The following is a 24,301-nucleotide window of genomic DNA, read 5'->3' on the forward strand; positions in this document are numbered from 1 at the left end:
CTCAACTGGGCACAGGGTCCCCTGGCCTGCTGGCTCAGGCCCCTGGGGACCTGTGGGGACAGGGCGGGGAATGGCTGTGATTGGGGGGTGACTAGTGATGAGCGCTGGGAATGCACAGATGAGAAGTGCGGAGTCCCCTGACCCCACCCAGCTGTGAGGACCCTCCCTGCCCCCACTCACTGCGAACCAGGGCCAGGGCCCTGCCCTCCAGGGACTACTGTTTCCTCAGGGTTGTGGTTTTCTGTTCACTGCTCTTTTGGGGGGGTTCAGACCTAGAGGAGCATCCATGTGCCCCTCCCCAACCCCCGCCAACTGCAGACACGATGGGGGTCTGTCTTGCGGAGCCCAGCCATCCGCGGTGCTGGTGGGCCGACCCTCCCTGTGGGGGTGTCCAGCCCCTGCTGGCACCCTGCTGCCCTGGGCTTGCTCTGCTCGTCCCTGAGTGGGCTTTGCTCCACCAGCACCTCGGGGATTTGAGGTGCCCTGTGCCCTCAAGGTAAGGCCAGCAGGGCTGGTGCTCATGGCCACTCTTTTGGGTCCCAGCCTCCTTTCCCCCATGTGCAGTCTCTTCAGTGGGTGGCTTGCCGGGCTCCATCCCTGGCCCAGCCTCTAGGTCCCTGAGCTCTCCCAGGCTCACCTTGTACAGATGCAGCCCAGACCGGGCTGCCTTTCCTGCAGGGAGCCCTGTGTCCTCAGTGGGGAGGGGCAGGGTCCTGGGCAGAAGCCACGGTCTCAGGCACCATAGCAGCTGGGCCTCATAGCAGCTGCCACCTCTGAAAGCTGCTGTGGGCTGTGCGCACCCCCATATTGTGCCAGTGGAGGGGGGTGCTGCCCTCAAACACCTAGAGGGCTGTGGGCTCTGTCGGCAGGCCGGCCTGGGTCTAGCGGTCCCGAGGCCAAAGGTGCATGTGGCCTGAGGACAACTCCCACTGGGGCTGTTGGGCCAGCTGCTGACCAGAGACAGGGAGACCGCTGGCCATGGCTGAGCCAGGCATCTGAGGGCAGGCCTCATCCCGGTGTGGCAGCCAGGACCTCAGGGGCAGGTTCCTGGGGGGCCACGCTTGCCAGGGCCTGTGGGCACTAACTTGTTTCACGCTGCCCAGTGCGGTGCTCTGGGCAGTTCGCATCCACAGAGACATTGCACCTGCAGTATGGGTTCTCTGGGGTCCCTAGAAGGGAGGACAAGGACCCTTCTGCTCAAAAAGTACTTTAATAATTATAAAGCGTCTAAAACATGCTCCGACGTGAGCGTTTCTCTTCGGTAAAGCCAAGGCACCAGGAATGAGCGTCCCCGCTGTCTTGGAAGCTGGGCGGGGGCTCAGCAGATGATCCTCAGGCTTGGCCTCTTCTCTGCCAGGGCCTGCAGGCGGTCGTCCGTCTCCTCCGTCCAGTAGATGTCGTACAGGCTGCACGGGGGCAGGGGGTGGGGTGTGGGCCAGGGTGCACCCACACCGCCCCCCACCGCCCACTCCCGCCGCCCCGCCCACTGCGCCACTTACACCAGCTTCTCCAGGACGCAGCTGGGTTGCTGGGCACTCTCCGCCAGTGTCAGGACGCCCGCCTCGCTCATGCAGTTGTTGCTGAGGTCCAGCTCCTGTAGGCTGCGGCTGGCCAGCAGGAGTGCAGCCAGGTTGCCGCAGCTCTTGTCAGTCACCTCACAGTCGCCCAGCCTGGGCGGACAGCAGGGCAGAAGTCAGGGCCAAGAGCATGCCCCTGGCTGCTGCCGCCTGGTTCAGTGACCTGGGCCCGTGCCACCACCAGAACACAGGATGGCGGGGGCAGTGCACACACTTCAAGACCCCACTGTCAGCCCTGGCTGCTGTGGCTCAGTGGACTGAGCGCGGGCCTGCGAACCAAAGGGTGGCTGGTTCTATTCCCCGTCAGGGCACATGCCAGGGTTGTGGGCCAGGTTCCCTGAGGACAGCAGAAACAGAAGGCGCAGAGAAGGGACGATCAGGCTGGTCCGAGAGACCTGGCCGCGGGTTCCCCAGCACTCCGCTCGGAGATAAAGCACAGACGCCAGCCTGGTGCTCTGTCAGTGTCACCGAGAGTTGGGCACGGGGCTGGGACCTCGAGGGGTCGGACCGGACAGTGGGCGCCGAGCTCGGCACTGACACACACTCACCAGAGCGCCCGCAGCGGCACGCCGGGCTGGCTGAGTCCGCGGCACAGCTCGCGCACGCCCTCGTCCTCCAGCCTGTTGTTGCTCAGCTGCAGCTCCCGGAGGCTCCTGTTCTGCGCCAGCATAGCGCTGACGTGCGGGCAGCAGGCGGCGGTGAGACTGCAGGACTTCACCCTGAGGGATGCGGGCACTGCTGTGGCCAGGCTCGGGCACCCCAGTGTCCCCTCCCAGCCCTGCCCACCAGGGACACGTGGGGCCTTTCTACCTCCACAGCCCCTGACACGCCTGCCTCTCACACCAGGGCCGCCACACGTCCTGGTCCTCAACCCCCGGCACTCTCCCCACGCGGCCACGTGGCTGCAGGCGTCCCTCCTGGCCCCACCGCCCTCCCCCAGGCCCCTCGGGCGCCTTCACCCCACACACGCCGCCAGGCACCTACCACAGGGACTCCAGACGGCAGCGGGGCTCCAGCAGGCTCTCACACAGCAGCCGCACGCCCTCATCCCCCACCGGGTTGCCAGCCACGCTGAACTCCCTCAGGCTCTCCTTGGCCCCGAGAACGTGGCAGAGGTCCCTGCAGCCGCTGGCCGTGATGTCACACTCCCAGAGCCTATAGGGCCAGCAAGCAGGGAGGTTGGTGCGTGCTGCCCACCCCACCCGGCCGCGACAGGGGCCTCGGACTCGCAGGACCAGCAGCCCCTGCACCCTGCGCCCACCCGCCCAGAGTCTGACTCACCACAGGGTCTTGAGCTGGCAGCCGGGGCTCAGCAGCCCGGGGCACAGCGCTGCCACGCCCGCGTCCCCCAGCCTGTTGTCGCCCAGCTCCAGGTCGCGTAGCGAGGCCTTGGCGACCAGGAGGCCACACAGGTCCCGACAGTTGGCTGAGGTGAGGCCGCAGCTCTCCAGCCTGGGGCACGAGAGGTGCTGTGAGAGCCAGGAGACCCCACCCGGCACCAGGCCGCCCCCCCCAGGCCAGGGCTCACTTGAGTGACTCCAGCAGGCAGGCAGAGTCCACCAGGGCCTGGCACAGGGTCCGGGCGCCGGCCTCTCCGAAGTCATTGTTGTTCAGCACCAGATCCTTCAGCTCCGGCTGGGCCCTGACCGCTGCACCCAGGGACTCGCAGCTGGCGGCTGAAAGGCTGCAGTCCTGCAGCCTGGGGACAGGCAGGCAGTCAGTCCTCAGCCCAGGAGTGCGCCTCCTCTCCCTGCCCTGGGCTGAGGCCCGTGGACACTGCTGGGCAGCGATGGCATGGTAGAGGCCAGGTAGCTGGACCATCCTGGGGACCACCCACCGACCAAGCTGTGGATTCAATGGACCAGCAGCGAGGCCCAGCCTCCCATCAGCCCCCCGCCCCGGTCACCAATGTGCCCCTCTGCACATTTGCAGGGCCAGACAACCCTGCAAGCAGGTACAGGGTCACCAGCCAGCTCCCAGCTCCTCGGAGAGGGTCATGGCCCGAGCCACAGGGGAGCAACACCTACCCCTGGAGCCCCCCCCTCAAACCTCGCAGCAGCTGGCATGGCGCAGGGGCCTGTCCAGCGCAGGCCCGAGGGGCAGGTGAGCAGACAGCTCTGGGACCGGGCAGGGAACACTCACTCCAGACTCTCGACGTGGCACTGAGGGTCCAGGAGTCCTTCGCAGAGGAGCTGTAGGCCTGCGTCCCCCAGGGGGTTGTAACTGAGGTCCAGCTCGCGCAGGGAGGGCGCAGTGCGCAGCATGCTGGCCAGGGTCCTGCCGCTGGCCTCGGTCAGGCAGCAGCTCTGGAGGCTGTCGGGCCGCAAGCCCACCGTCACGGGGAGGCCAGACACCAGGCTGTGGGGTTCTGGGGTCCTCGGGCAAGGGCAGGACACAGGTGCACGGGAGGGGCTGTGAGAGGCCCGCGGTGTGCCTCAGGGAGTAGGGCGGCTGGGTGCCTGTGAGCCTCTCACGGGGGCAGGGGCCCAGACCCCGCACGGGCGTGGTTGGCTGTGGGGCCCGCAGGGGCTCACCTGAGCTTCCGGACCTTGCAGGTGGGGCTCTGCAGGCCCTGGAGCAGCAGGTGCGAGCTGGCATCCCCCAGCTCGTTGGAACAGAGGCTGAGCTCCGTCAGGGCGGCGTTGTCCCGGAGCGCGGAGCTCAGGTCCCGGCAGCGCCCCTCTGTGATGCCACAGTCCACCAGTCTGCGGGCAGATGCCCAGACGGTCACACCCACCATGGGTTGTGACCCCCACAGCAGGTCCTGAGTCCGTTCACGGGCCAAGAACTGGGTGGTCGTGCGCTCCTGGGGCAGTCAGCGTGTCCAGCCCCCTCACCTCCTGGAGAGCGTGGCCCTCAGGAGCACAGCCAGGGTGTGACGTGAGCGACCAGGTGCACATGAAACCCAACTGCAGGTGCCCAGGACCCAGACCACCTGCTCTCAGGGGACATCAGAGAAGCCCTGGGGGCGACTGTGACAATGTGCACAGGGCGGGGAGTGAGTGGTGCCAGCCAGGGCCCTGGCCAGGCAGCTCAGTCAGTTGGAGCGTATTCCGTGCCCCAGAAGGCTACAGGTTCGATTCCAGGTCAGGGCACCTGCCTGGAATGTGGGTTCAGCCCACGGCCATAGTGTCTGTGAGAGGCGGCTGGTCGATGCTTCTCTCTCCCCTCCCCCGCTCTCTCTAGAATCATTGAAACATCCTCAGGTGAGGATTTTTAAAAAGTTCTTGGTAAGGTAAAGGCCGAGGCGCGACCACTGGGATGAGACCCGAGGGGGGCGCTCCGGGCAGAAGGCAGAGCTGCAGAACCAGGGCGTGTGCAGAGGGTCTGGTACGTCGCCCGAGGTGGCTGCCAATGACCCAGGGAGAAACAGGGGCTTTTTAATGTGTTTTCTTTTTTTCCTAGGACTTTTTAATTTAACTTATTTTTAGAGACAGGGGAAGAGAGAAGAGAGAAACGTGTGCGTGTGGCTGCCTCTTGCATGGGCCCCCACTGGGGACCTGGCCCACAGCCCAGGCCTGTGCCCTGGAATTGAGTGAAATAGCGACCTTTGGGTTCGCAGGCCGGCACTCGGTCCACTGAGCCACAGCAGCCAGGGCAGTTTTGTTTTTTTGCTGCTTTTTCAATAAAACGATTTCTTTGTTTAGCCTTTCTGGTAAAAACCCTCCTCCAAGCTGCAGACTGCTGCCGTCCCATTGTGCCCTCACACAGTGAAGGGACAGTGACTTCACAGAACAGAACCAGCAGACACACCGCCTGAGCGGAGGCCACGGGGACAACTCAGGGCAACCTCGGCGTGCCCTCGTGACTGCGCGCCCCACAGCAGGCTCTGCGCAGCAGGACGTAACATCGTTTCTGTGTGTGCTTGCCAAAAATGTGTTACTTGGACTTCCAGCCAAGATGGAGGCGCAGGTGGAAACATTGTGCCTCCTTGTACAACCAGTTTAAAGACAACAAAGTTTTAGTAACAAAAACACAACCAAAACACAGAAAATTGAACTGCAGGGAAGTCCGACAACAACGAACCATTCAGCCAGACAGGTAAGAGGGGCGGAGTCAGCAGCTGGCGGAGTGGGTCAGGCAGGAAAAAGCAGCAGAACCCACCCAGGCGCGCAGAGGCACGCAGGGGCGGTTGGCGGATCCCAGGTGTGGGATGGCAACGGGCGGACCCAGTGAGGGCACAAGGCAGCTGGCTGACCAAGGTCTCACATTCTCACACAAATAAACCAGGCAGAGGAGTGAGCAGTGAGACAGACAGCGCAAACCAGGGCCCCAGCAACGGGAATCAAAGCCTAAAAGCACCAATTGGAAAAACTTTCGGGGTCAAGGTGCCAGGAGAGGCTCCCAGGCTCACAGAGAGTTCATTGGAGAGACCCACAGGGTCCTGGAGGGTGCACGGGCCCACAGACCCGGGAACCAGCACCAGAAGGGCCCAATTTGCTTGCGGGAAGCAGCAGAGGGGACAGAAATCTGAGAAAGTGCATGGAACAAGCGCCATTGCCCCTCTCTGACCCCGCCCCCACATACAGTGTCACAACCCAGCCACTGGGTCGCCCTGCCCTGGTGAACACCTAAGGCTCCGCCCCTCATACATAACAGGCGTGACGAAACCAAAACATTATGGCTCAAGAAGAAGAACAGCTCAAAGCCCCAGAGCCAATACTTTTAAGCGACAAAGAGATAGCCAACCTATCAGATGCACAGTTCAGAACACTGGTGATCAGGATGCTCACAGAACTGGTTGATTTTAGCCACAAATTAGAGGAACAAATGGAGGCTGAACTAAGTGAAATGAAGGGAAATGCACAGGAAACCAGTAGTGATGGAAAGGAAACTGGGACTCAAATCAATGGAGTGGACCAGAAGGAAGAAGGAAACAAGCAAATAGAAAAGAATGAAGAAACGAGAATTCAAAAGAATGAGGAGAGGATTAGAAACCTCCAGGACATCTTGAAACATTCCAACATCCGAATTATAGGGGTACCAGAAGGGGAAGAGGAAGAGCAACAAGTAGAAAACTTATTTGAACTAAAAATAAAGGAGAACTTCCCCTGTCTGGCAAAGGAAATAGACTTCCAGGAAGTCCAGGAAGCTCAGAGAGTCCCAAAGAAGTTGGACCCAAGGAGGAACATGCCAAGGTACATCATCATTACATTAGCCAAGATTCAAATGAAGGAGAGAATCCTAGAAGCAGCAAGAGATAAGGGGACAGTCACCTACAAAGGGGACAATGCTAGCGGATTTCTCAAAAGAGACCTTGCAGGCAAGAAGGGGCTGGAAAGAAGTGTTTCAAGTCATGAAAAGTAAGGACCTCCATCCAAGACTGCTCTATCCAGCAAAGCTTTCATTTAGAACCGAAGGAAAGACAAAGTGCTTCTCAGATAAGGTCAAATTCAAGGAGTTCATCATCACCAAGCCCTTATTATATGAAATGTTAAAGGGACTTCTCTAAGAAAAAGAAGATAAAAAATATGAACAGTGAAAGGACAGCAAACTCACAGTTACTAACAACCACACCTAAAACAAAAGCAAACCAAGAGGACAGCTAGATCAGGAGCGGAACCACAGAAATGGAGATCACATGGAGGGTTAGCAACAGGGGAGTGGGAGGAGGAAAAGGGGGGAGAAGGCACAGAGAATAAGTAGCACAGACGCTAGGTAGAAAATAGATAGGGGAGGGCAAGAATAGTATGGGAAATGTAGAAGCTAAAGAACTTGTGACACATGGACATGAACTAAAGGGGGGGGAATGGTGGGGGAGGGGTATGGAGGGGAATGAAGGGGGGAACAGGAAAACTGTAATGGCATAATCAATAAAATATATTTTAGCCCTGGCTGGTGTAGCTCAGTGGATTGAGCGCGGGCCTATGAACCAGATGATCATGGTTCGATTCCCAGTCAGGGCACATGCCTGGGTTGCAGGCCAGTTCCCAGCAGGGGCCAGTTCCCAGCAGGGGATGCACGAGAAGCAACCATACATTGATGTTTCTCTTCCTCTCTCCTTTCCTTCCCCTCTAAAGATAAATAAATAAAATATTTAAAAATATATATATATATATATTTTAAAAAATGTGTTACTTGGCCAAGATGTCACCAGGACTCTCTCCAGAGCTGAGCTGAACCAAAGAGGGGGACACGGGGACAAAGACGGAGAGAGGGACCGTCCCAGACAGGAGGCGGCCAAATGCCACGCAGGATTCTGCACTGACTGGGACATGAAAGGACACAGCGGGGAAGCCGGAGATGTCCAAGTCCAGGTGGCCGCAGTGGGCTGCTGGTTTTGCCCAGTGCCCCAGGCGATTGGCACTCACTTCAGGGGAAGCAGGGTGGAGGGCAGAGGGTGCCCCCCACCCACGTCTGTAACCCTTCTGTGAGTTAGAAAGGCAAAGAGCAGGCAGCTTCGGTGGTGTGAGGCCCGAGGGGAGGCTGGGCTCCAGAACCTCAGCAACAGGCCAGTTGGGGCCGAGGCCAGGCAGCGCCTCTGAGGCGAGGCAGGGACTGTCCCTGAGGAGGGAGCCCCAGAGACCCTGGATAGAGGCTCCACCCACCCGCCTTCAGATCCTCCACACCAAGACCCGCCCACAGGCATGAGCCAGGAATGGGTGTACCTTTTTAAATGTTTGGGGAAAAATACAAGAACATCTCCCACCGTGGGAAACTCATACAGTAGGCGCCACGCCCCCTCTGGGAAGGTGCTTTGGGCGCCCACGTGAGGCCCAGCCAGCCGCCGCCCCGTGAGGACCAGACACGCACCTGACCACCTGGCACTGCTGCATCCGAGGCAGGAGCTCCGTCCACTGGGCGTCGCTGAGCTGCTCATAGTGCAGGTCGAGATTCATGGTGAGAGGCCGGTGAGTGCTGGGTGGGGGGCAGAGGGGCAGGAGGACACCTCAGCCCAGTTCTCTCGGGTCTCAAGAACCAGAGACCCAACAAGACGCCACAGCCTCCCCCTCAGGTGGTGCCGCTTCCTTTCTTCAGCACCTGTCCCCACCTTAGCCCCCAGGAACAAAGTCGGGGAGGGCAGAGGGACACTGCACCCATGGGTTGCCCTGGCAAAGGTCATCATGGGCCACAGAGTTTGGGGCCAGGGCTGCGGGGCAGAGGCAGTACTCACCCCCCAGCCTCTTGCCCCTGCCTGGGAGAGGGCGGGACTTGGGCTTGCCTCCTGAAGCTCCCCCCCTCATTTGCCCAGGACTGGTTGGGAGGGGATGGCCTGTCGGCCTGGACACAGCATGGGATGGGCAGTTTACACAGTGCTCTGGAAACTATTCCTTCCCGCTCAGCCAGCCTTCCCTCTGAGAACAAGAGGGATGCCCAGGCTGGGCCATCCACAAAGCCAAAGATGTGAGGACCCCAGGCCTCACCACTGGAAGCAGCTACTTGGGAGGGACAGGTGCCTATAGTCAGATAACAGCTTTCCAGGGAGCACCAGCCATGGATGCCACAGACGGGACACAGCAGCGGGGGTGGGGACCCCAGGCCCAACATCTATGATCCTTTTCTAAGGGCCTGAGACTCCTATGGGCCAGGGCACAGCCTGCCCCACCCTGGACCAGCCTGTGGAGAAGCTGGGTCGTGGGGCAGGCTGGGAAAGAGCGAGGATCTGGCAGCAGGTCTGGGACGGCAGCAGATCACAGGCCCTGACACCTCACCAGGGACCAAGCACACCAGGACAGACAGACGGGGAACCAGGAAACTGAGGCCCTGCAGGTGGGGCCAGCATCGCTTCTGAGAGGACTAGGAGCAGTTCTGGGGCATCTGGGTTCACTCAATAGCGATGAAAAGCCCTGGAAATGATGTGACTGAGCTGCCCTTTAGATGGGCCTGCCAAGCAGGATGACTCAGCCCCACGTGAGGCCCCGGTTCCCCAAAACCTGGGATTCCTGAGACCTCAGTCTCACTCAAAACCCCTGCCCTGGGGTTCCTGGGTGCGCTTCCCCGAGAGTGTTTGCACAGGAGCCTGGCACTGGCTGGCCTGGCTGACCCCCCTCCCCGCTGCCCACAGCTGGTTCAGAGCCCAGTGGAGGCGGGGCAGGCAAAGGCTCTGGTTGCACCACTGCGGACCAACAACCAGCAGGCAAAAGTCCTGCTTGCAGGTCCCCGTAGGTGGGCCTGTGGAAAGGGGCGAGGGTGGCGGTGACTGGCCCTGCCACACAGAGGGGCCAAGAGCCCGCCCACCCACAGCTCAGAGTGTGTGAGCAATCCCAACCTCCCCCTCTGGGGGGACAGGGTGTGGTCAGCTAAAACTGACTCAGAATCCCCCACCCTGGACAGAGCGGAGAGACAGGGCTGCTGCTTCCCACGCCTGCCAGCCTGGAGGGACCACTGAGCCCCTAGCCCCCTGGCTGCTGCCCCAGGCCACACCCTCTCCAGGAAGCAGCCTGACACCAAGGAGAGCCGCTCACATGTGATGGTCTGACATTAAGAACAGAGACACGGCCACCCATCGGCAGACGCTCCCCTGGGCCTCACAGTCACTGGGGTACCCTCTTCGCTGGGCCCTTGGATATTTCGAGACCCCCCGCCCTTGGATATTTGGAAATGTCCGGCACCCCCCAAAGACGCCCCGTTAAGGTCCCCGATCTAGGGAGGTACGAGAGCATTTCAGGCTCCCCAGTCGCGCTGCTCCCAAGGGTCCCGAGTGTGGAACCCAGGAGCCGAGCAACGCCCCGAAATCTACAGTTTCAAGTGTGACAACAGGCCGCTCAGAGGAACCTACGCCAGAGCAGGCGCTGGGCTTGGGCCTTCGCTGGGGCGGGGCCCACGGGTCGCATCCGTCGGGGCGGGCGCACCCCGGGCCCACCGAGCCCCGAGCTGGCGGCTCGGGATCGTAGGCTGTCTCCGCCAGCGCGGGGACGGGACGCGGCGGCGGGGGGTGGCGGTCCGCACCCCGTTCTGTGCGGTCCCTCCAGTAGGTCAGGCGGCGCTCAGCCGCGCAGACAAGGATGCCGACGCCCAGCCGCGACCTTCCTGTGCCGCAAGAAGCGCTCGCGAGGGTCTCCCGAGCTCGCCCGCCCCGCCAGGGGCGCCGCGGAAGGTCCTCCCCAACCCGCCGGCCGGCGGCAACCCCGGGACCCTCAAACCCAGACCTCACCTTGCGCCGCCGCTTTAGCCTGGACACTGCTTCCGCCGGGGCTCAGGGCTGGGGGCGGGGCCTAAGCGGGGGCGGGGCCAGGAGGGTGGGGCGCCAGGCCGGGGCGGGGCGTGGGGAGGGGCGGGCCCGCGAGTTTCCCTGGAGCAGAAACACAACACCTGAGACGCCTCTCAGCTCCCAGACTGGAGGAGATGGAGTGGATGGGACGCGAGGGGCGGGCGAGGCTGTCCCAGGCTCTCTGGGGCGCCGGTTCGATATGTAAAACGCGCGTGCACCCATTTCTACCCACCCACCCGTCCAGAGAAACTGTGAGCTTAGGCGACAGGTCCCCAGGGTCTTTGTGCAGCGTTTTGTAACTGTTCAACCTGGGAACGATCTAAACGTCCATCGGCAGAAAACGGTTGAATAAACAGTTGAAAATGGTTGAATAACACACCCACGACCCAACAGTTAGAAACACCACTCCTGACAGGGAACAGCCATCGGGAGTGCACTACTAGGTTTCTGAGTACGTGTGGAAACCTCCGAGGGGCGCACGGTCGCGCAGGGCACGCCCGTGGGCGCCACAGCCGCAGCGAGCGCCCACCTCCCCCCGGCCTCAGTGCCCCGCCTGACTCACACACTTGCGGGAACAGGGGTGCTCCGTGTGCTGTACCGCTCAGGCCATCATCAACCCAACCAGGTATCGAACACCGACCGTGGGCCGGCCACTGGTACCCGGCTACGTCGGTGTGCAGAGCCGGGCCAAGGTCTGAGCCAGCGCCCACAGTACCCAGGCCCGGACGGGGAAGGAAATTTAGAAGCAAACTAACAGTATTTAGATGGTGGAATGTGCCGGGGGCGGGGGGGTGGGGGGGTGGGGGAGTATTTCAGAAGCAAGGGAATAAAGCGGCAGGGCGGGCGGGCTCAGGTAGGTCCGGGGGGCATAGAGCCCGGGCAGGGGCGGGGAGCAGGGCCCGGAATCCGGCTCACCAAGGTGGGGGACACTCGCCGCCGACCCGGCCTCAGGTTTGACGCCGCCAGGGGTCCGCACAGTGCGCGTGGGGGATGAGAACCGAGAGCTGTCTATGTGGTCGGCTCTTTGGGGGAATCAAGTGAGGTGTTACTCGATGTGAGACAGTATTTGGCTGGGCCAGTCTTCGGCTGTGCATCAGGGGGCCGGGGCCACGAGTGTGGGGACAGGGGTCCTGGAAAGCCCAGGACTCTTTGGGGGCGGACCGCCAAGGCCCAGACGCCTATAAACTTCCCCCGGAGCAGGAGCAGATGATACTTGTCAACTCGACAAGTGTCAAGTGAAAATAGGGGAGCAGGACCGTGAGGGCAGCGCTGGGTTTCGGGCAAAGGCCACTGCAGCGGGAGGGCGGGCGAGGGGCAGAGCGGGGCTTCTGGGGGCCCTGACAGGCCTGCAGCCAAATTTAACAAGACTTTGTGCCTCGAGCAGCGTGTGCTCTCGTAGAAAACCAGACAGAGGCAGGAAGGTGAAGGGCCTGGGGCGCCCATCTCCCAGAGGCCAGCGCCCCTTATGCCTCCTCCCTTTTTTCTGATTCACAACATAAACTGCAAAACTGCCATTCTCCGGAGCGTTTGCTTAATGCACTGAGATTTCACTCCCCTGCACTTGCCAATCTGGCTCTAATACACGCATAAAAATTCTCCCAGGTTTGGACAATTCTTACCTGGACACCATCCTAGAGGGGGACCTGCCTGGCTCTAAGGTCCTTCCAAGACACTGCTGAACTGCCGTCCTGGGAAGCTGCAGAAGTCCACCAGCTCTCCCCGCACCCGCGTGTCTCCACACCTGCATGGGCACCTTGGCTGGAGCCCGCCCAATTCTGCAAAGTGTGGGCCCAGTGTTTACTTTACTCCAGTCCTCGTGACACCCCTGGATCAAAGCCCCCGGAGGTGCTGTTGCAGTTACCGCTTCTCTCCCGAACCCGAGTCGCCGACTCAGTGCCCCCCAGATTCTCGGGTGACCTAACAGGGCAGAGTGGTGGGGCGGGCACATGGCAACGCCCAAGGCCCACTGCCATGTGGGTCGACCCGGGGAGTCCTCTGCCAGGGCTGTCCTGCCTGGGGGCCGGCTCCTTTGGGAATAAGATAGAGGACTGCTCAATGGGGGAGAAAATTTGCGAAACCAGCCCTAGCTTGCCTGGCTGGCAAGGAGGCAGCGAGCCGGTTCAAGCCGGCGGACCCCGCTACGGCGCTAGGGCCCAGCCACCGAGAGGTGGACGACGCAAGCGCAGCGCCGCTGCGTTTCGCCTCCCCGCGTGTCCCGAAAAAAAAAAAAAAAAAAAAAAAAAAAAAGAGGACGGACGCGCATGCGCAGGGACGCCTCGAGACGCAACGGGAGCTGGGAAGGCCACTAGGCGCGCCAACGTCCTCCCGCTCCGCCGCCCCACCCCCTGGCGCGCCGCTCCCGGGTCCCCCAACCCCTGCAGTTCCGGAGCGCCCCGCCCCGCCTCGCGCGCCCGCGTCTCCTGAGCAGCACGACCGCAGTACAGCCCGGAGTGCGTACTCAGGCGGCCGACCAAGGCCCGCGCCGGTAAGGGATGACCCCGGGGCGGCCGTCTGACTGACTTACAGACGACAGCGGACTGTCACTAGCCTGTCACCAGGAAGGAGCGGCACACTTCCTACAGGGGGAAGGGAGTGCGGAGCTGGACGGTGGTCAGGCCGCTGTCCAGACCCTTGGTGGGGGCGTGGTCTGGAGGTGCAGCCCGTGGGAGGGGCGGGGGTGTGTCCAGCATCTGGGCGGGGCCAAACCGAGGGGCGGGTCTGTGGTGGGCGTGGTCAATACGGGGCGCTGCTGGTGGACGGGACTATGGGTGGGCTGGGTCTCCCTCGGACTGGCTCTGGCCTCCACCCACAGGACCAGGCTGTGACCTGGGACGGATGGAGGGTCCCGTGCGTGGGCGGGCCTCGGACATCCGACGAGGAGAGGACGCTGCCTGGAGCTCGTCTCTTGGGCGGGGTCGGGTGTGAGCCTGGCGATACAGGTTGGGTTCGGTGACTTGGAGTAGAGTCTTAGTCAAGGTCTCAAGATTCTGTGCGACAGCCCTCTGCTGAGCCCTGACTGCGCCATGGGGCGGGGGACAAATGGACGATGATAGACTGGTGTACAGATAGACACAAAAGAAGGCGTCAACGTTATTCAAGGCAGCGTTTGTGATCTACGGGTAATGTCGATTCAGGCTTGAGCAGAACAGACGAATCCTGGAGAACCGAGGATGCGCTTGGTGTGGGTTCACTGGTGTTGTTTCTCTAAAAACGCCTCTGTGTGCCCCCTGTATTTGAAGGACACTTCCACCGGGTATAGAATTGCAGGTTTGCAGTCATTTCTGTCAGCACCCCGAGGACGGCATTCCGGCTTGTGGCGCCCACACTTTGTCCATCCGTTGGTGCTCTTGTGTGGATGGCGTGTCTTCCTGGGTGCATAGGCTGGCCGCTGATAGTATGTGAGGCACAGAAGTTCATTCCTCTGTTATTATGTGCCCCTCCTGGTCTTGGCAGCAGTCTGATAGGCATGGGAGATGTTTTAATACTGTGCTCAGCCTTTTGGTTTTCAGGGAATGGGCCACCTCCCTGTTTTCAAGACTTGGAAGTGCAGCCTGCCAGTGGGGTTTGCACTGGAAGCCCTGGGCCAGCTCGGCAGTAGGTATTTCTGAGAACAGATGTGACTCACAGTGTCCTGGCATGTGGGAGTTACTGCCATGGCCTTAGCAGCGCAGAGCGGACCAGGCCACAGGCTGACGTCTGCCCATGCCTCACCCTCTTGGGGAGGAGACCAGAGAGGGAAGTTAATTTTCTGCTTAGGAACAGGACTTGCTGGAGCAGTTAACGACACCACTGTGCGAGAGACATTGCACTGGTTTGCTTTTGTGGCTGCAGCCAGGTCTGCTCGGAGCCGCCCCTAGTTGGGTGCTGTGCCACAGCCAGACCCCTCAGATCACAGGTGCAGGGCAGCTGCCACAGATGTGGGGGGCCTCTTGGAGCCACACAGGGGTCATGATGGCTCCCCAGCTGGGCACTGGGATGGGAAGGCAGGGCCTCGGAGGCAGAGCCAGGCACGGCCGAGCTCCTGTTGGCAGCATTCTGTGGGAGGGGGTGGGGGGCTGAGGGGGAGGAAGCGTCAACAATGACCAAAGCCTTCCGGTGGCAGGTGGTGGGGGTGCCAGGCAAACGGGGCAGGTTCTGGGGAAGATGATGAACTGGCTAAGCTGACCCGTTCTCTGAGAATTGGAGCTGGAAGGGGGTGCAGCGCTGTGGCCATGGGCAGGATGCAGGGGGGAGCTGGGGGCTCTGCCAGGCCTCTTGTTCTCTACCCCCACTGATCAGAGCCTTGAAGTATGGCTGAGCCCACAGGAAGCCCACCCAGTAGGGGCCCTTTGGCTCCTGTGCCTTCCTTCCCCCTCCTCACTCCTTCCCATGGATGCCTGTGCAGCCTGCTGACTGCCCTCAACTCAAGGGCCAGCCCCACTTTTTGAGAAAATTGTAGGTTCACATGAATGAAGCTGTAAGAAATAATACAGGGAGGTCTCTGTCCCTCCAGCAACACCCCCTAGTGGTAGCGCCCATCCCCGACAGCTGCATGTGTGCAGTGGGCACTGCAACGGGCCCTCAGAGCCCTGAGCCACCACCCAAACCCATTCCCCCACAGCCGCTGTCTGTGGGCCTAGTGCTCCCAGGAGCCTAGGGCGTGAGGACAAGCCTGGTACCCCCGAGCCGTGCCTGTCTGCAAATGTGGGCACAAGGGCCAGCTGGCAGACCCTTTAACCTTGGGCCAGCCTGCATCTGCCCAGGAAAGCTACCTAGTTGCCCTGATCGGCGTAGCCCAGTGGGTTGGGCATTGTCCTTCAAAGCGAAAGGTCGTGGGTTCAATTCCCGGTCAGTGCACAGACCTAGATTGTGGGTTTAGTCCCTTGTCGGCTGGTACAAGAGGCAACTGATCAGTGTTTCTCTCACATCAGTGTTTCTGCCCCTTCTTTCTCCCTCTCTTTTCCTCTTTCTAGGATAAATAAATAAGATCTTTTTAAAAACAGGCCCATAATCTGAAGACACCTGACAAAGATGATGCACACACACGTCCCTGTTGTGCAGTGTGTCAGCGTGCATCCAGCAGACCTGGGAAAACGCACGGTGTCCACACGAGACGCCGCCACACACCCACCAGTTGGCCGCAGCCTAGCACAGCCCATGCCGGGAGGACACGGGGCTGCAGGCAGGGGCTGCCACTCACCACAGGGGGGTCGCCGATGGTACGTCCGCTCTGGGGGCAAAGGGCTCACAGGGAGTCACCCCGCCGACCTGAACACGTGCGCACATGAAACCTGCATGGGACAGGCACTGTTTACGATCACTGAAAGCCGGAAGCAACCAGGTGGCTTTGAGGGTGCACTTCAGCAGGGAAAGGGTGGACTGTGCTAACCCATAAATCGATGATGAAGAAGAACAATCTGTGGACCCACTCAGTGCAGGGTGATCCGAGATGGACTTTGCTCAGTGAAAGAAGCCAGATCCTCTGCGATTCACCCAGAGGACATTTCTGGACAAGGCAAACCAAGGGGGGAATGGGGTGGGGCAGAGCAGCAGGGGTCACCAGGGACTGACGGCCTGGGGACAGCCTGGCCCCCATGGGGTGCTTCGGGGTTCAGGGGCACTGGCAGCTCCACCTGCTGAAAACCCGAAGACCCAACCTGCACGTATGCGGAGTACTGAAAATAAAACTGCTGTCACAGCACACCCAAGCTGTCTGCGTTTCACTGCGTGTAGACGTTCCTCTCGAGAGTCTCGGACTCCGTGGTGCTGAGGATGTCACTGGTGCCTGGCTTTATGGTAAAGTTGAACTGCAGCTCAGAAACTCACAAAGAGCTCTCTGCAGTTAACAGGAGCTGGGGCTTAGGGAACCCTGCTTCTCTGCCCAGACAGACAGGGAGTCTCAGCAGCACTCCCTGGGGGCAGAGAGCAAAGACCAAAAAGTCTCAGAAATAACCCGAGGGACAGCCCTTGGGGCCTCTGTGTCTTGTTCTGGATTAAGGATGCATGGGGACTAGATGTCATTGAGCCACCCGTGTCTGTCTTGTTCTCAGGGTTTGTCAAATGACACCCACACCCACTGTCCCCTCTCCAGGCAGCAAGCCCTGCTCCTCACATTGTTGGCGTCTGCCACCGGCTACAACACTGTGCGTACCTGGCCCTGGCTTCGGAGCACCTGTGAGCACCCCGGACAGCTCATCGGCGCTGGTGAGCGTGGCTGCTGGCAGGGACTTGAGCCCCCACTGCCAGTCAGGAACTGGCAGGGACACCAGGCCCCATTAACCTGAACCCACCCCCACCATGAGAATGCACCAGACAGAGGCTATGGCTCTCCATGGTGTGGGGTTCTTCCCAGAACATTCCCTCAGGGAGCAGCAGCTACGAGGGAATGCAGCTGGCCTGGGCTCAGGCTCAGGGTAGGGTCGCCCGGCCTTGGGGAGCCTGTGCCCCCAGAGTGCTCCCAGGACAAGGCCTGCAGGGCTCGGGGCTTCAGGGTAGGAGCGGGGCCGCCCAGGAGACTGTCCAGGAAAAGCTGGGCCCCACGTGTTAGAGGGGTGTCCTTGCACCCCGTCTCCAGGCACGAACCAGGCCACGGCGTCTGGCTGACTTTTCCTGAGCTAGGAGGACACCTTCTATGCAGCCCAGCTGATGACCAGCAAGAGGCACAGCATGCACAGTAGGTGGCCACACGGGCCAAGGAGGCCTCCCTGAGGAGTTTCCCCAACAGTGGGGCAGGTGGGGAGCCCCACCCTGACCGTGTCCCATCAGCGAAGGCTGCCACCTCCCAACACCACCCTCTGACTCCGGTGGCCACGGCCCCCGGCCCATCCACACGCTCCTACACCCGCTGCCCCTCTGCCTCAGGCCTGGCCGTGGCCCAGTGGCTCTCAGGCCCCTAGCTAGACGAGGCCCAACTGGCAGTGTGCCCCTCCTGTGTGCCCCAGCCTGACTGCTGAGCCCAGGAGACACCCGCACACTCTGTCCCTCAGATCTGGGCCCTCCACGCCCACACTGTGGCCGCCACTGGAGAAGGGGAGTAGCCGAGGCTAGGACATCTGCCTGGGCCTGCAAGGAGCCTCTGCCCCTGGTCCCCCATCCTGCTCTCAAAGAAGAGTGTGTTCCCCAGACCTCAGGGTCAGGGGCACACAGTGGAGCCACAGCCCCACTGGGAGGGCAGACCTTGGGTTTGGCGGGGGACACCTGTCAGTGCCCAGCCATCTCACTAGGTACAGGCTCTGGTTTGCTGGGGGGCCGCTCAGGCTGCTTCAAACTGAAGTCCCCAAACTGGGGGCCCCAGGCGCACCACAATCATGCTGGGGGAAAGCGCTGCTGAAGGTGGAGCGGTGCCTGGCCCCTGCCCCAGGGGCTCTCCTGGGGGGCCCTGGGGTCAAACTGGGAAGGCCTGGACTGGAGGCAGGCCCTGAGCTAGGACCAGCAGCAGATGACCACCCCCCAGCCACGTCTCCTTCACCAGCAGGGTTGGGCAACCCAGGGAGACCCACCCCTAGGCCTCCCACTCCCTGTCCCCAGGGCTCGGCCCACCCCAACAAAGCCCAGGCTGAGGTTCCGGGCCAGACCCATCCTGAGGAAGCCAGAGCCCTCAAGGAGAGGCCCCGGGACGGTGGCCCCAGAGGGAAGGCTGGTCAGCCGGGGGTGTGGATGAGGCCTGGGCCCGATTTGCAGCCAGAGTCTGGCTCCCTTGGGGCGCATTCCCCCGAGCTTGGGGCAGGCTCTGCCGGCCCCCTGCCAACGTTATCGCCGGGCTGACCTGGCCCTTAGAACCAAGTGGCCTTGGGGGGAGCCCCACTGTCCAGGCGCCATGTCCCCACCAGCCCAGTCTACTCAGTGAGGAGTCCTGAGCCCCCCTGGGGGTCTTCCTGGACTAGAGGTCAGGGGCCGCTGCTCAAACTGTCCCTCCACCTGCTGTCCCTACAACCCCCTTCTCCCTCACTCTGAAGCTGTGGGGTACCTACACCCTGCAAGACAAGCATGTGTTCATAGCCCTGCCACTGTCCTCGGGGTGCTCAGAAGTGAGTGGCCCACACACAGAGCTGAGTGAGCAGGGCACCCTCCACTGAGCAGGGGCAGGGCCCTTCGCTGGCTGGCCTCCTCTGCCACGGCACAGCCCCGGGCCTGAAGGGCACAAGCAGACCCCCCAGGTGTGGTGCACACCAGAACACAGCAGCAGTGGCTCAAGGTTCCATGGGGGCAGGCGGGAGCCTGAGCCCTCCCATGCCACCCCCCCCCCCGCACCGCCCCCCCCCCCAGCCCTGTGTACACGTGGAGACCAGGACTACCTGTTGTCCTGCACTGGGCCCTGAAGGATGCTGGGCTCAGGCACCTTCAGGTCTCGATGGCCTGACTCTGAGGTGTGGCCTCCCCCACTCCTGGGACTCAAGCACAGGCCCCTCCTGATTCACCCTCTCAGGGCAATAAACTGTGGGGAGAGCCCCCGGGTCCCTGTGCATCCTCCCTCCTGCTGAGGTTTGGAAAATCAGGCTGGGGCCAGGCATCAGGGTGGACGCAGCACACCCTGGGGCCAGCAGCCTGGAGTGTGGCTCAGCTTCAGGCCAGGGCAGCCACGCAGGGAACCGGGACTCCACAGGGCACACCTAGCACAGCCACCTGGCCTGGGACAGATGTTGCCACAGTCTGCTTTTTCCCACAGGACCAGTTCCCATGATGCCCCTGGGCCTGGAGCAACTGGCCCCAGCACCCAGGCCTCTCCCAGCCCCAAGACGCTCCCCAGAGAACAGGAGCTGACCCGCCCTGGCTTATCACCAAGTATGAGCAGCCCAGCCAGACTGTCCCCAAGGCTGAAAAGTGGCAGTATGAGGTGGCCTCTGCCAAGGGCCTGAGGCTGTGTCTGGTCTGCCTGCCTCCCAACCCAGGGCAGCTTTGGGGTATGTCTGCAGCTATAGCAACAGCAGCCCCTACCCACCCACTCCCCCCGCCCCACCATGAACCCAGGAACTGTGGGAGGGCAGCCTCTCAAAGAGCCACAATGCTGGGTCCCTTCAACACCTGCCTGGGCCACTCCCCAGGCCCCAGGACAGGTCCTGCCCAAGCGCCCCCCTTGAGGGCTAAGCCCTGGGGACCAACACACTGCCCCTGCCGCAGGGAACGTGGGTACTTGAGGGGTCTGCTGCTGGAACTGTGATCAAAAGCCCCGTGGCCCCAAGGCCCTCACCAGTCAGTGGCACATCCTGCCTCCCAGTGCCGGCCGGGCCTGAATACAGGCCCTCAGAGAGCAGGGGCACCTGGGGTCCTGGCCCAAGTCAGGGCAGGCCCTCCCACAGAGGGGCGCGGCCACCTGCCACCTGAGTGTGCCCCACAAAGCCACGTGGGCCAGCAACCTGAGGCAGATCTGGGGACGACGGGCCAGTCCCACCCTCATGCAGAGAGGGCAGCAGGGCAGGCTGGACTTGGGCCCTGTGTGGCCACCTGGCATGGATGGGGCAGGACCTCTGACCTGCATGGTCCTGCTGCTGAAGGACTGCGACCACCCTGCAGTCGGGGGGCTCCGGGGGCTGGACATGGGCCGCAGCTCCACTGGTTTCCATGCTAAGGGGGCCTCTGCCAGGGGACAGGACTAGCCCCTGCTCTCGGGTCCCCCCTTGCTGGTTAAAGGTCAATCAGTGGCTTTTTGTGAAAATGTTGAAATGCGTGACCAGCCTGGGCTTGCAGCACTGGACACCCTGAGTGCCAGAGGAAGCTGGGGTCCCACCGAACTTTGGGAGAGGCCACACACACCACCACCACGGCCGCCCAGCCTCAACCAGACACCAGGTCAAGACCATCAAATAATTTACTGCAGTCGAACCTGCGCCCCATGGGCCAGGATGGGGCTGCACGCAGAGGCACACTGGGGTGCCGGCGACCTCAGTTCACGCCAGTCTGTGCAAAGTGTCCTAGGAGGTCCGTGGTCACTCTGTCCACCGACCCTGGGCTGGCCGGGCTCCGGCGGCACTTCGGCGGCACTTCCTTCCTTCCCCTCCTCCTGGCACCGGCGCCTCCAGGGCCTGCGCCAGGCGGGCAGGCGAAGCCATCAGGACAGCAGGCACTTGCAGCTCATGCAGCCAGCGCCACCCTCGTCTGGCGGGCTCAACTTGCGCACCTTGTGCTGCCGGATCTCACGCACCAGTGTGTAGAAGGCGTCCTCCACGCCCTGGGGAGGAGGAGGGGCCGCTCAGAGGGGAACTGGCCTGAGAGCCCAGCAGGGGAGGAGACCTGGAGACCCAGGAGCCCCTGCACCCTTCCCCACCCACCAGCACACCAGGAGCCTTGCCTTGCTCCTCTTACTGCCCCAGGGCTGGCTTGGAGCATGATCGCCCTGTGCCCAGCTCCCTTCTGAGCTACTGCCCTTGTCCCCAAAAGCCCACTAAGGGATTGAGGGCATGCTGGGGGCAGCAGGGCTGGGGCCCTAGGGTCACCGCTCTGGCCTGGCTCAAGACAGCTCTCTCCAGGGACCTCCACCTCCCGCCAGAGCTCCTTCAGCCCAAACCCCGGCCCTGGCCTCCCTGGCTGCCCTGCTGTCCCAGGAGACTTACAGCGCGAGGGGCCGCTGGGTCACGGGGGTCCCGCAGGGTCCCAGAGGGTCCCGGAGCTGGAGCCAGAGCCAGAGCGGCTGCCCTGTGTCAAGGGAGAGGGGCCATGAGCGAGGCTCCCTGGCGGGGTGGGGCGGGGCCCTGGCTACCTGAGGGCGGGAGCCAGCTCACCTGGCGAGTCTTGGCCGAGGTCTCGATGTAGGGGATGCCGTAGCTGCGGGCGAGGTCCTGCGCCTGCCGAGACTCCACTGTGCGTGCGGCCAGGTCACACTTGTTCCCCACCAGCACCATGGGCACATCATCCGAGTCCTTCACCCTCTTGATCTGCTCCCTGCAAGGAGGAAGGCGTGAGCGGGCCAGCGGGCCGCTCTCAGGACTGGGCCCAGACGCGGGGCGAGCGTGGGGAGGTCTCCATGCACGGCAGGCAGCTCACCGGTACTGGTGAATGTCCTCAAAAGACTTGGTGTTGTTGATGGCAAACACACAGAGGAAGCCCTCCCCGGTGCGCATGTACTGGTCCCGCATGGCGCTGTACTCCTCCTGGCCGGCCGTGTCCAGGATGTCCAGCAGGCACGTCTCCCCGTCGATGACCACTTGCTTGCGGTAGGAATCCTGTGGGGCGACACTGCTCAGAGACGCCCCCGCCTCCGAGGACAGGGCCTCCGCACCACCAGCCCCGCCTGCACCCCTGGTGTCTCAGGCCCTACGCCGAGGGGACCCTCCTACACAGCAGGCAGAGGCCCAGCCCACTTGTGGATGCGGGGCTGGGGCGAGGGGCCAGCCCGCTCACCTCGATGGTGGGGTCGTACTCGTCCACGAAGTGGTTCTGGATGAGCTGGATGGTCAGGGCGCTCTTCCCCACGCCCCCAGCACCCACCACCACGAGCTTATACTCCGTCATGGCTCCTGGCGGTGCAGCAACACCCGGGACTGTGGTGGTCTCCTGTCCCACCTGCACAGGAAGCCCCATCAGCCTTGCCCAGGCCCCACAGGACAGACCTGTTGAGCTCTGGGCCCCAACATCCAGGTAACAGGCGTGAAGCCAGAAGGATGGCCCACCGCCCACCTGTGGCTCCTGCAGCATGGGGGGGTGGGGCAGACAACCTGCCTCTGGCCTCACAAAGTGACTGTATGAAAGGCAGGAAGCCGGCCCCCGGAGAAGCAGGGCTGACAGCTGAGAGTACCTCCCTACCATGCACCCAAATTAGAACTTGCTGGGTAGGCAGAAAGCCTGAACTGGAGGTGCCTGAGGCTGAAGTTACCAGTGCCCGCCCCCCAACAAGAACAGGTCCTGCCACAGTGGAGCACAAAGCAACGTGCCCAGGCAGGCCAGTGTCAACCGTCAACCGGTTCCAGGCCCCACCGGGCATGTGGGTGCACTTGACAAGTACTACTGAGCACCTACTACAAGCCAGGAGCTGTTGCAGAAACCGGATAATGGGCAGAGAAAGAACCCAGCCCCCTAACCTCGGACTCAGCATACCTCAGCGGAGGAGACCCCCACGGTTAAAATGAGGGGAGACCTGTGGTGTCCATCTGCCATGGGAACTTTGGAGAAAACAAGGCAGGTGAGGAGGCCAAGGGGGGCAAGGGTTCCGGAAAGCACAGGTAGACCAACAAGAAAAGACCAAGGATGGGTGGGAGTAGGGAGACAGGTGGAAAAGAAAAAGGGCCCCAGGCCCCAGGCCAAGGCCCCAGGTGGGGTGTCTCCAATTTCTGACGTTTAACGAGGGGGTGCCCTGGTGAGGACAGTAGACTTCCTAAACCTCAGATTCGCCCCCAGCGCTCGAGCTCTTCCAAGGGATCCTGGGGACTGTAGAAGGTGGGAAACCCCGCCTAGAGCGTGGTCACCGGCGCAGGGTACACCACACACTGCCTGAGGGCACTTGGGGACCCCAAGGAGGGGAACACGGAACGCGAGGAGGTGGCCAGGGCGAGGCGCACCCAGGGTCCCCGCCACCCGCAGCCCCCGGCCCCCAGCCGCAGCGCCCCGCCCCGCCCGCGGCTCACCTGCGCCCCCGCGCACCCCGCTAGGACGGGGACTCCCCGCCTCGAGCTGCTCTGCCCCGCCGCCCCGACTCCAGTGCCCCCCACCCGTTGCGGCCGCCCCGCACCGCACTTACCGCTCACTGGTGCGACTGCCCCCGGGGCCGGCACGGGCGGGGGAGGGGGCCGGGGCGCGCGGCTCCCCGGGTGCATGAGCTCCGTCCGCGGCGGGTGCGGCTCCGGCTGCGGGCGGCGGGCGCGAGCGCGGGCGGCGGACACTCGCCCGGGCCCGCGCACGCGCCGCCCTGCGCCTGTCCATCAGTCCAGCGTGGCCTTCCATTGGTTGTGCGCCCCGGACTCAAACCAAGAACCGCCTATCTCCGCTCCAGTTGGCCGAGGGGCCGGCCCTTCAGAGGCCGCGGCGGGCGGGGCTTCCGGGAGCAGAAGGCACGGAGGGCGGTGCCGGGCTGGTTAGCCCTCGTGGGCCGTGGCCGGGGGACTGGGGGGAGGTGTCGCCGCCGGCGCGGGAGGGGAGATGCGGAACTCCAGCCGAGCGTCCCAAGCCAACAGCTTCTCGGAGAAGGCCCGGACTTTCCCAGGCCGGAAAGATAGAGAACGTGCGGAGGAGCGAGTCGGCTGCCGGGTGTGGGCTGGGGCGGGGTCCCTGGGGTCCCTGCTCTGGGCCCGTGAGCTGCACCGGGCTCCTCGGCGCGGAGCGCGCGGCTATAGCCGCGCCTGCGCTCTCAGAGGTCTCTGCGCCGCGCAGCCCACCGTTGGCCCCGGAACGGAAGAAACAGTCCTCAGGGAGGGCGGAGCCCGCAGGGTCAGTACTGCGGGCGCCCGACAAGATTCTGGCTGGAGAAGGCCGATGGGCCGCCAGATGGAGGGTAGGGCGCCAGGAGCAGGCCGGGGCTGCGCCAAAAGCCTGGAATCCTCACTGGCAGGGGGCCCGGCTGCCCTGCACCCCTTTCCCCGCAGGTGGCTCCGGGATGGCTGTCCCCCGCCTCCAGGACGCCTGACAGCTTAGGCGGGGCACGGCTGTGCGCCCAGGGGCAGGCGGTGCA

General features: G+C 62.7%; 2 protein-coding genes and 1 long non-coding RNA gene across 6 annotated transcripts; 1 reads left to right on the top strand and 2 right to left on the bottom strand.

Annotated features, from left to right (window-relative positions):
• Positions 1-1,191: 1,191 nt before the first annotated feature.
• On the bottom strand, positions 1,192-13,274 carry RNH1 (ribonuclease/angiogenin inhibitor 1). 3 transcript variants are annotated; one of them, XM_037039163.1, is made up of 10 exons: positions 13,253-13,274; positions 8,331-8,435; positions 4,112-4,282; positions 3,720-3,890; positions 3,106-3,276; positions 2,859-3,029; positions 2,562-2,732; positions 2,126-2,296; positions 1,500-1,670; positions 1,192-1,406 (listed from the first exon to the last, which is right to left on the bottom strand). In XM_037039163.1, exons 2-10 carry the CDS (start codon positions 8,414-8,416, stop codon positions 1,319-1,321), a joined length of 1,371 nt encoding a protein of 456 aa, XP_036895058.1. In that variant the 5' UTR covers positions 8,417-8,435; positions 13,253-13,274; the 3' UTR covers positions 1,192-1,318. The 3 variants fall into 3 exon arrangements, with proteins under 3 accessions (XP_036895058.1, XP_036895056.1, XP_036895057.1); XM_037039161.1 differs by lacking the exon at positions 13,253-13,274 and adding an exon at positions 12,348-12,694; XM_037039162.1 differs by lacking the exon at positions 13,253-13,274 and adding an exon at positions 10,672-10,746.
• LOC118982219 (uncharacterized) lies at positions 13,030-16,404 on the top strand. The gene is made up of 2 exons (XR_005065501.1): positions 13,030-13,213; positions 15,681-16,404. It is a non-coding gene; the product is annotated as an uncharacterized LOC118982219 (long non-coding RNA).
• A 4,090-nt stretch (positions 16,405-20,494) lies between these two features.
• HRAS (HRas proto-oncogene, GTPase) lies at positions 20,495-23,510 on the bottom strand. Of its 2 annotated transcripts, XM_037039192.1 has the most exons (6): positions 23,375-23,510; positions 22,042-22,203; positions 21,685-21,863; positions 21,423-21,582; positions 21,255-21,336; positions 20,780-20,872 (listed from the first exon to the last, which is right to left on the bottom strand). In XM_037039192.1, the coding sequence occupies exons 2-5, from the start codon at positions 22,150-22,152 to the stop codon at positions 21,274-21,276; spliced, it is 513 nt and encodes a 170-aa protein (XP_036895087.1). In that variant the 5' UTR covers positions 22,153-22,203; positions 23,375-23,510; the 3' UTR covers positions 20,780-20,872; positions 21,255-21,273. The 2 variants fall into 2 exon arrangements, with proteins under 2 accessions (XP_036895086.1, XP_036895087.1); XM_037039191.1 differs by lacking the exon at positions 21,255-21,336 and having other exon boundaries at positions 20,495-20,872; positions 23,375-23,509.
• Positions 23,511-24,301: the final 791 nt, after the last annotated feature.

The sequence above is a fragment of the Sturnira hondurensis genome, unplaced genomic scaffold (assembly GCF_014824575.4).
Source record: "Sturnira hondurensis isolate 20B ecotype Veracruz unplaced genomic scaffold, ASM1482457v3 Scaffold0025325, whole genome shotgun sequence".
NCBI classification, from domain to species: Eukaryota; Metazoa; Chordata; class Mammalia; order Chiroptera; family Phyllostomidae; genus Sturnira; species Sturnira hondurensis.

Coding starts and splice junctions, on each gene's coding strand:
- HRAS (XM_037039191.1), bottom strand. CDS start 22,152: ATGACGGAGTATAAGCTCGTGGTGGTGGGTGCTGGGGGCGTGGGGAAG. Junction 21,864..22,041: donor AGTACGACCCCACCATCGAG/GTGAGCGGGCTG, acceptor GTCGCCCCACAG/GATTCCTACCGCAAGCAAGT. Junction 21,583..21,684: donor GAGGACATTCACCAGTACCG/GTGAGCTGCCTG, acceptor TCCTCCTTGCAG/GGAGCAGATCAAGAGGGTGA.
- RNH1 (XM_037039161.1), bottom strand. CDS start 12,676: ATGTGCCCGCCCCACCACTCTGCCCTGTTAGGTCACCCGAGAATCTGG. Junction 4,283..8,330: donor CAGCAGTGCCAGGTGGTCAG/GTGCGTGTCTGG, acceptor ATCTGCCCGCAG/ACTGGTGGACTGTGGCATCA. Junction 1,671..2,125: donor GTGCCGCTGCGGGCGCTCTG/GTGAGTGTGTGT, acceptor CTGTCCGCCCAG/GCTGGGCGACTGTGAGGTGA.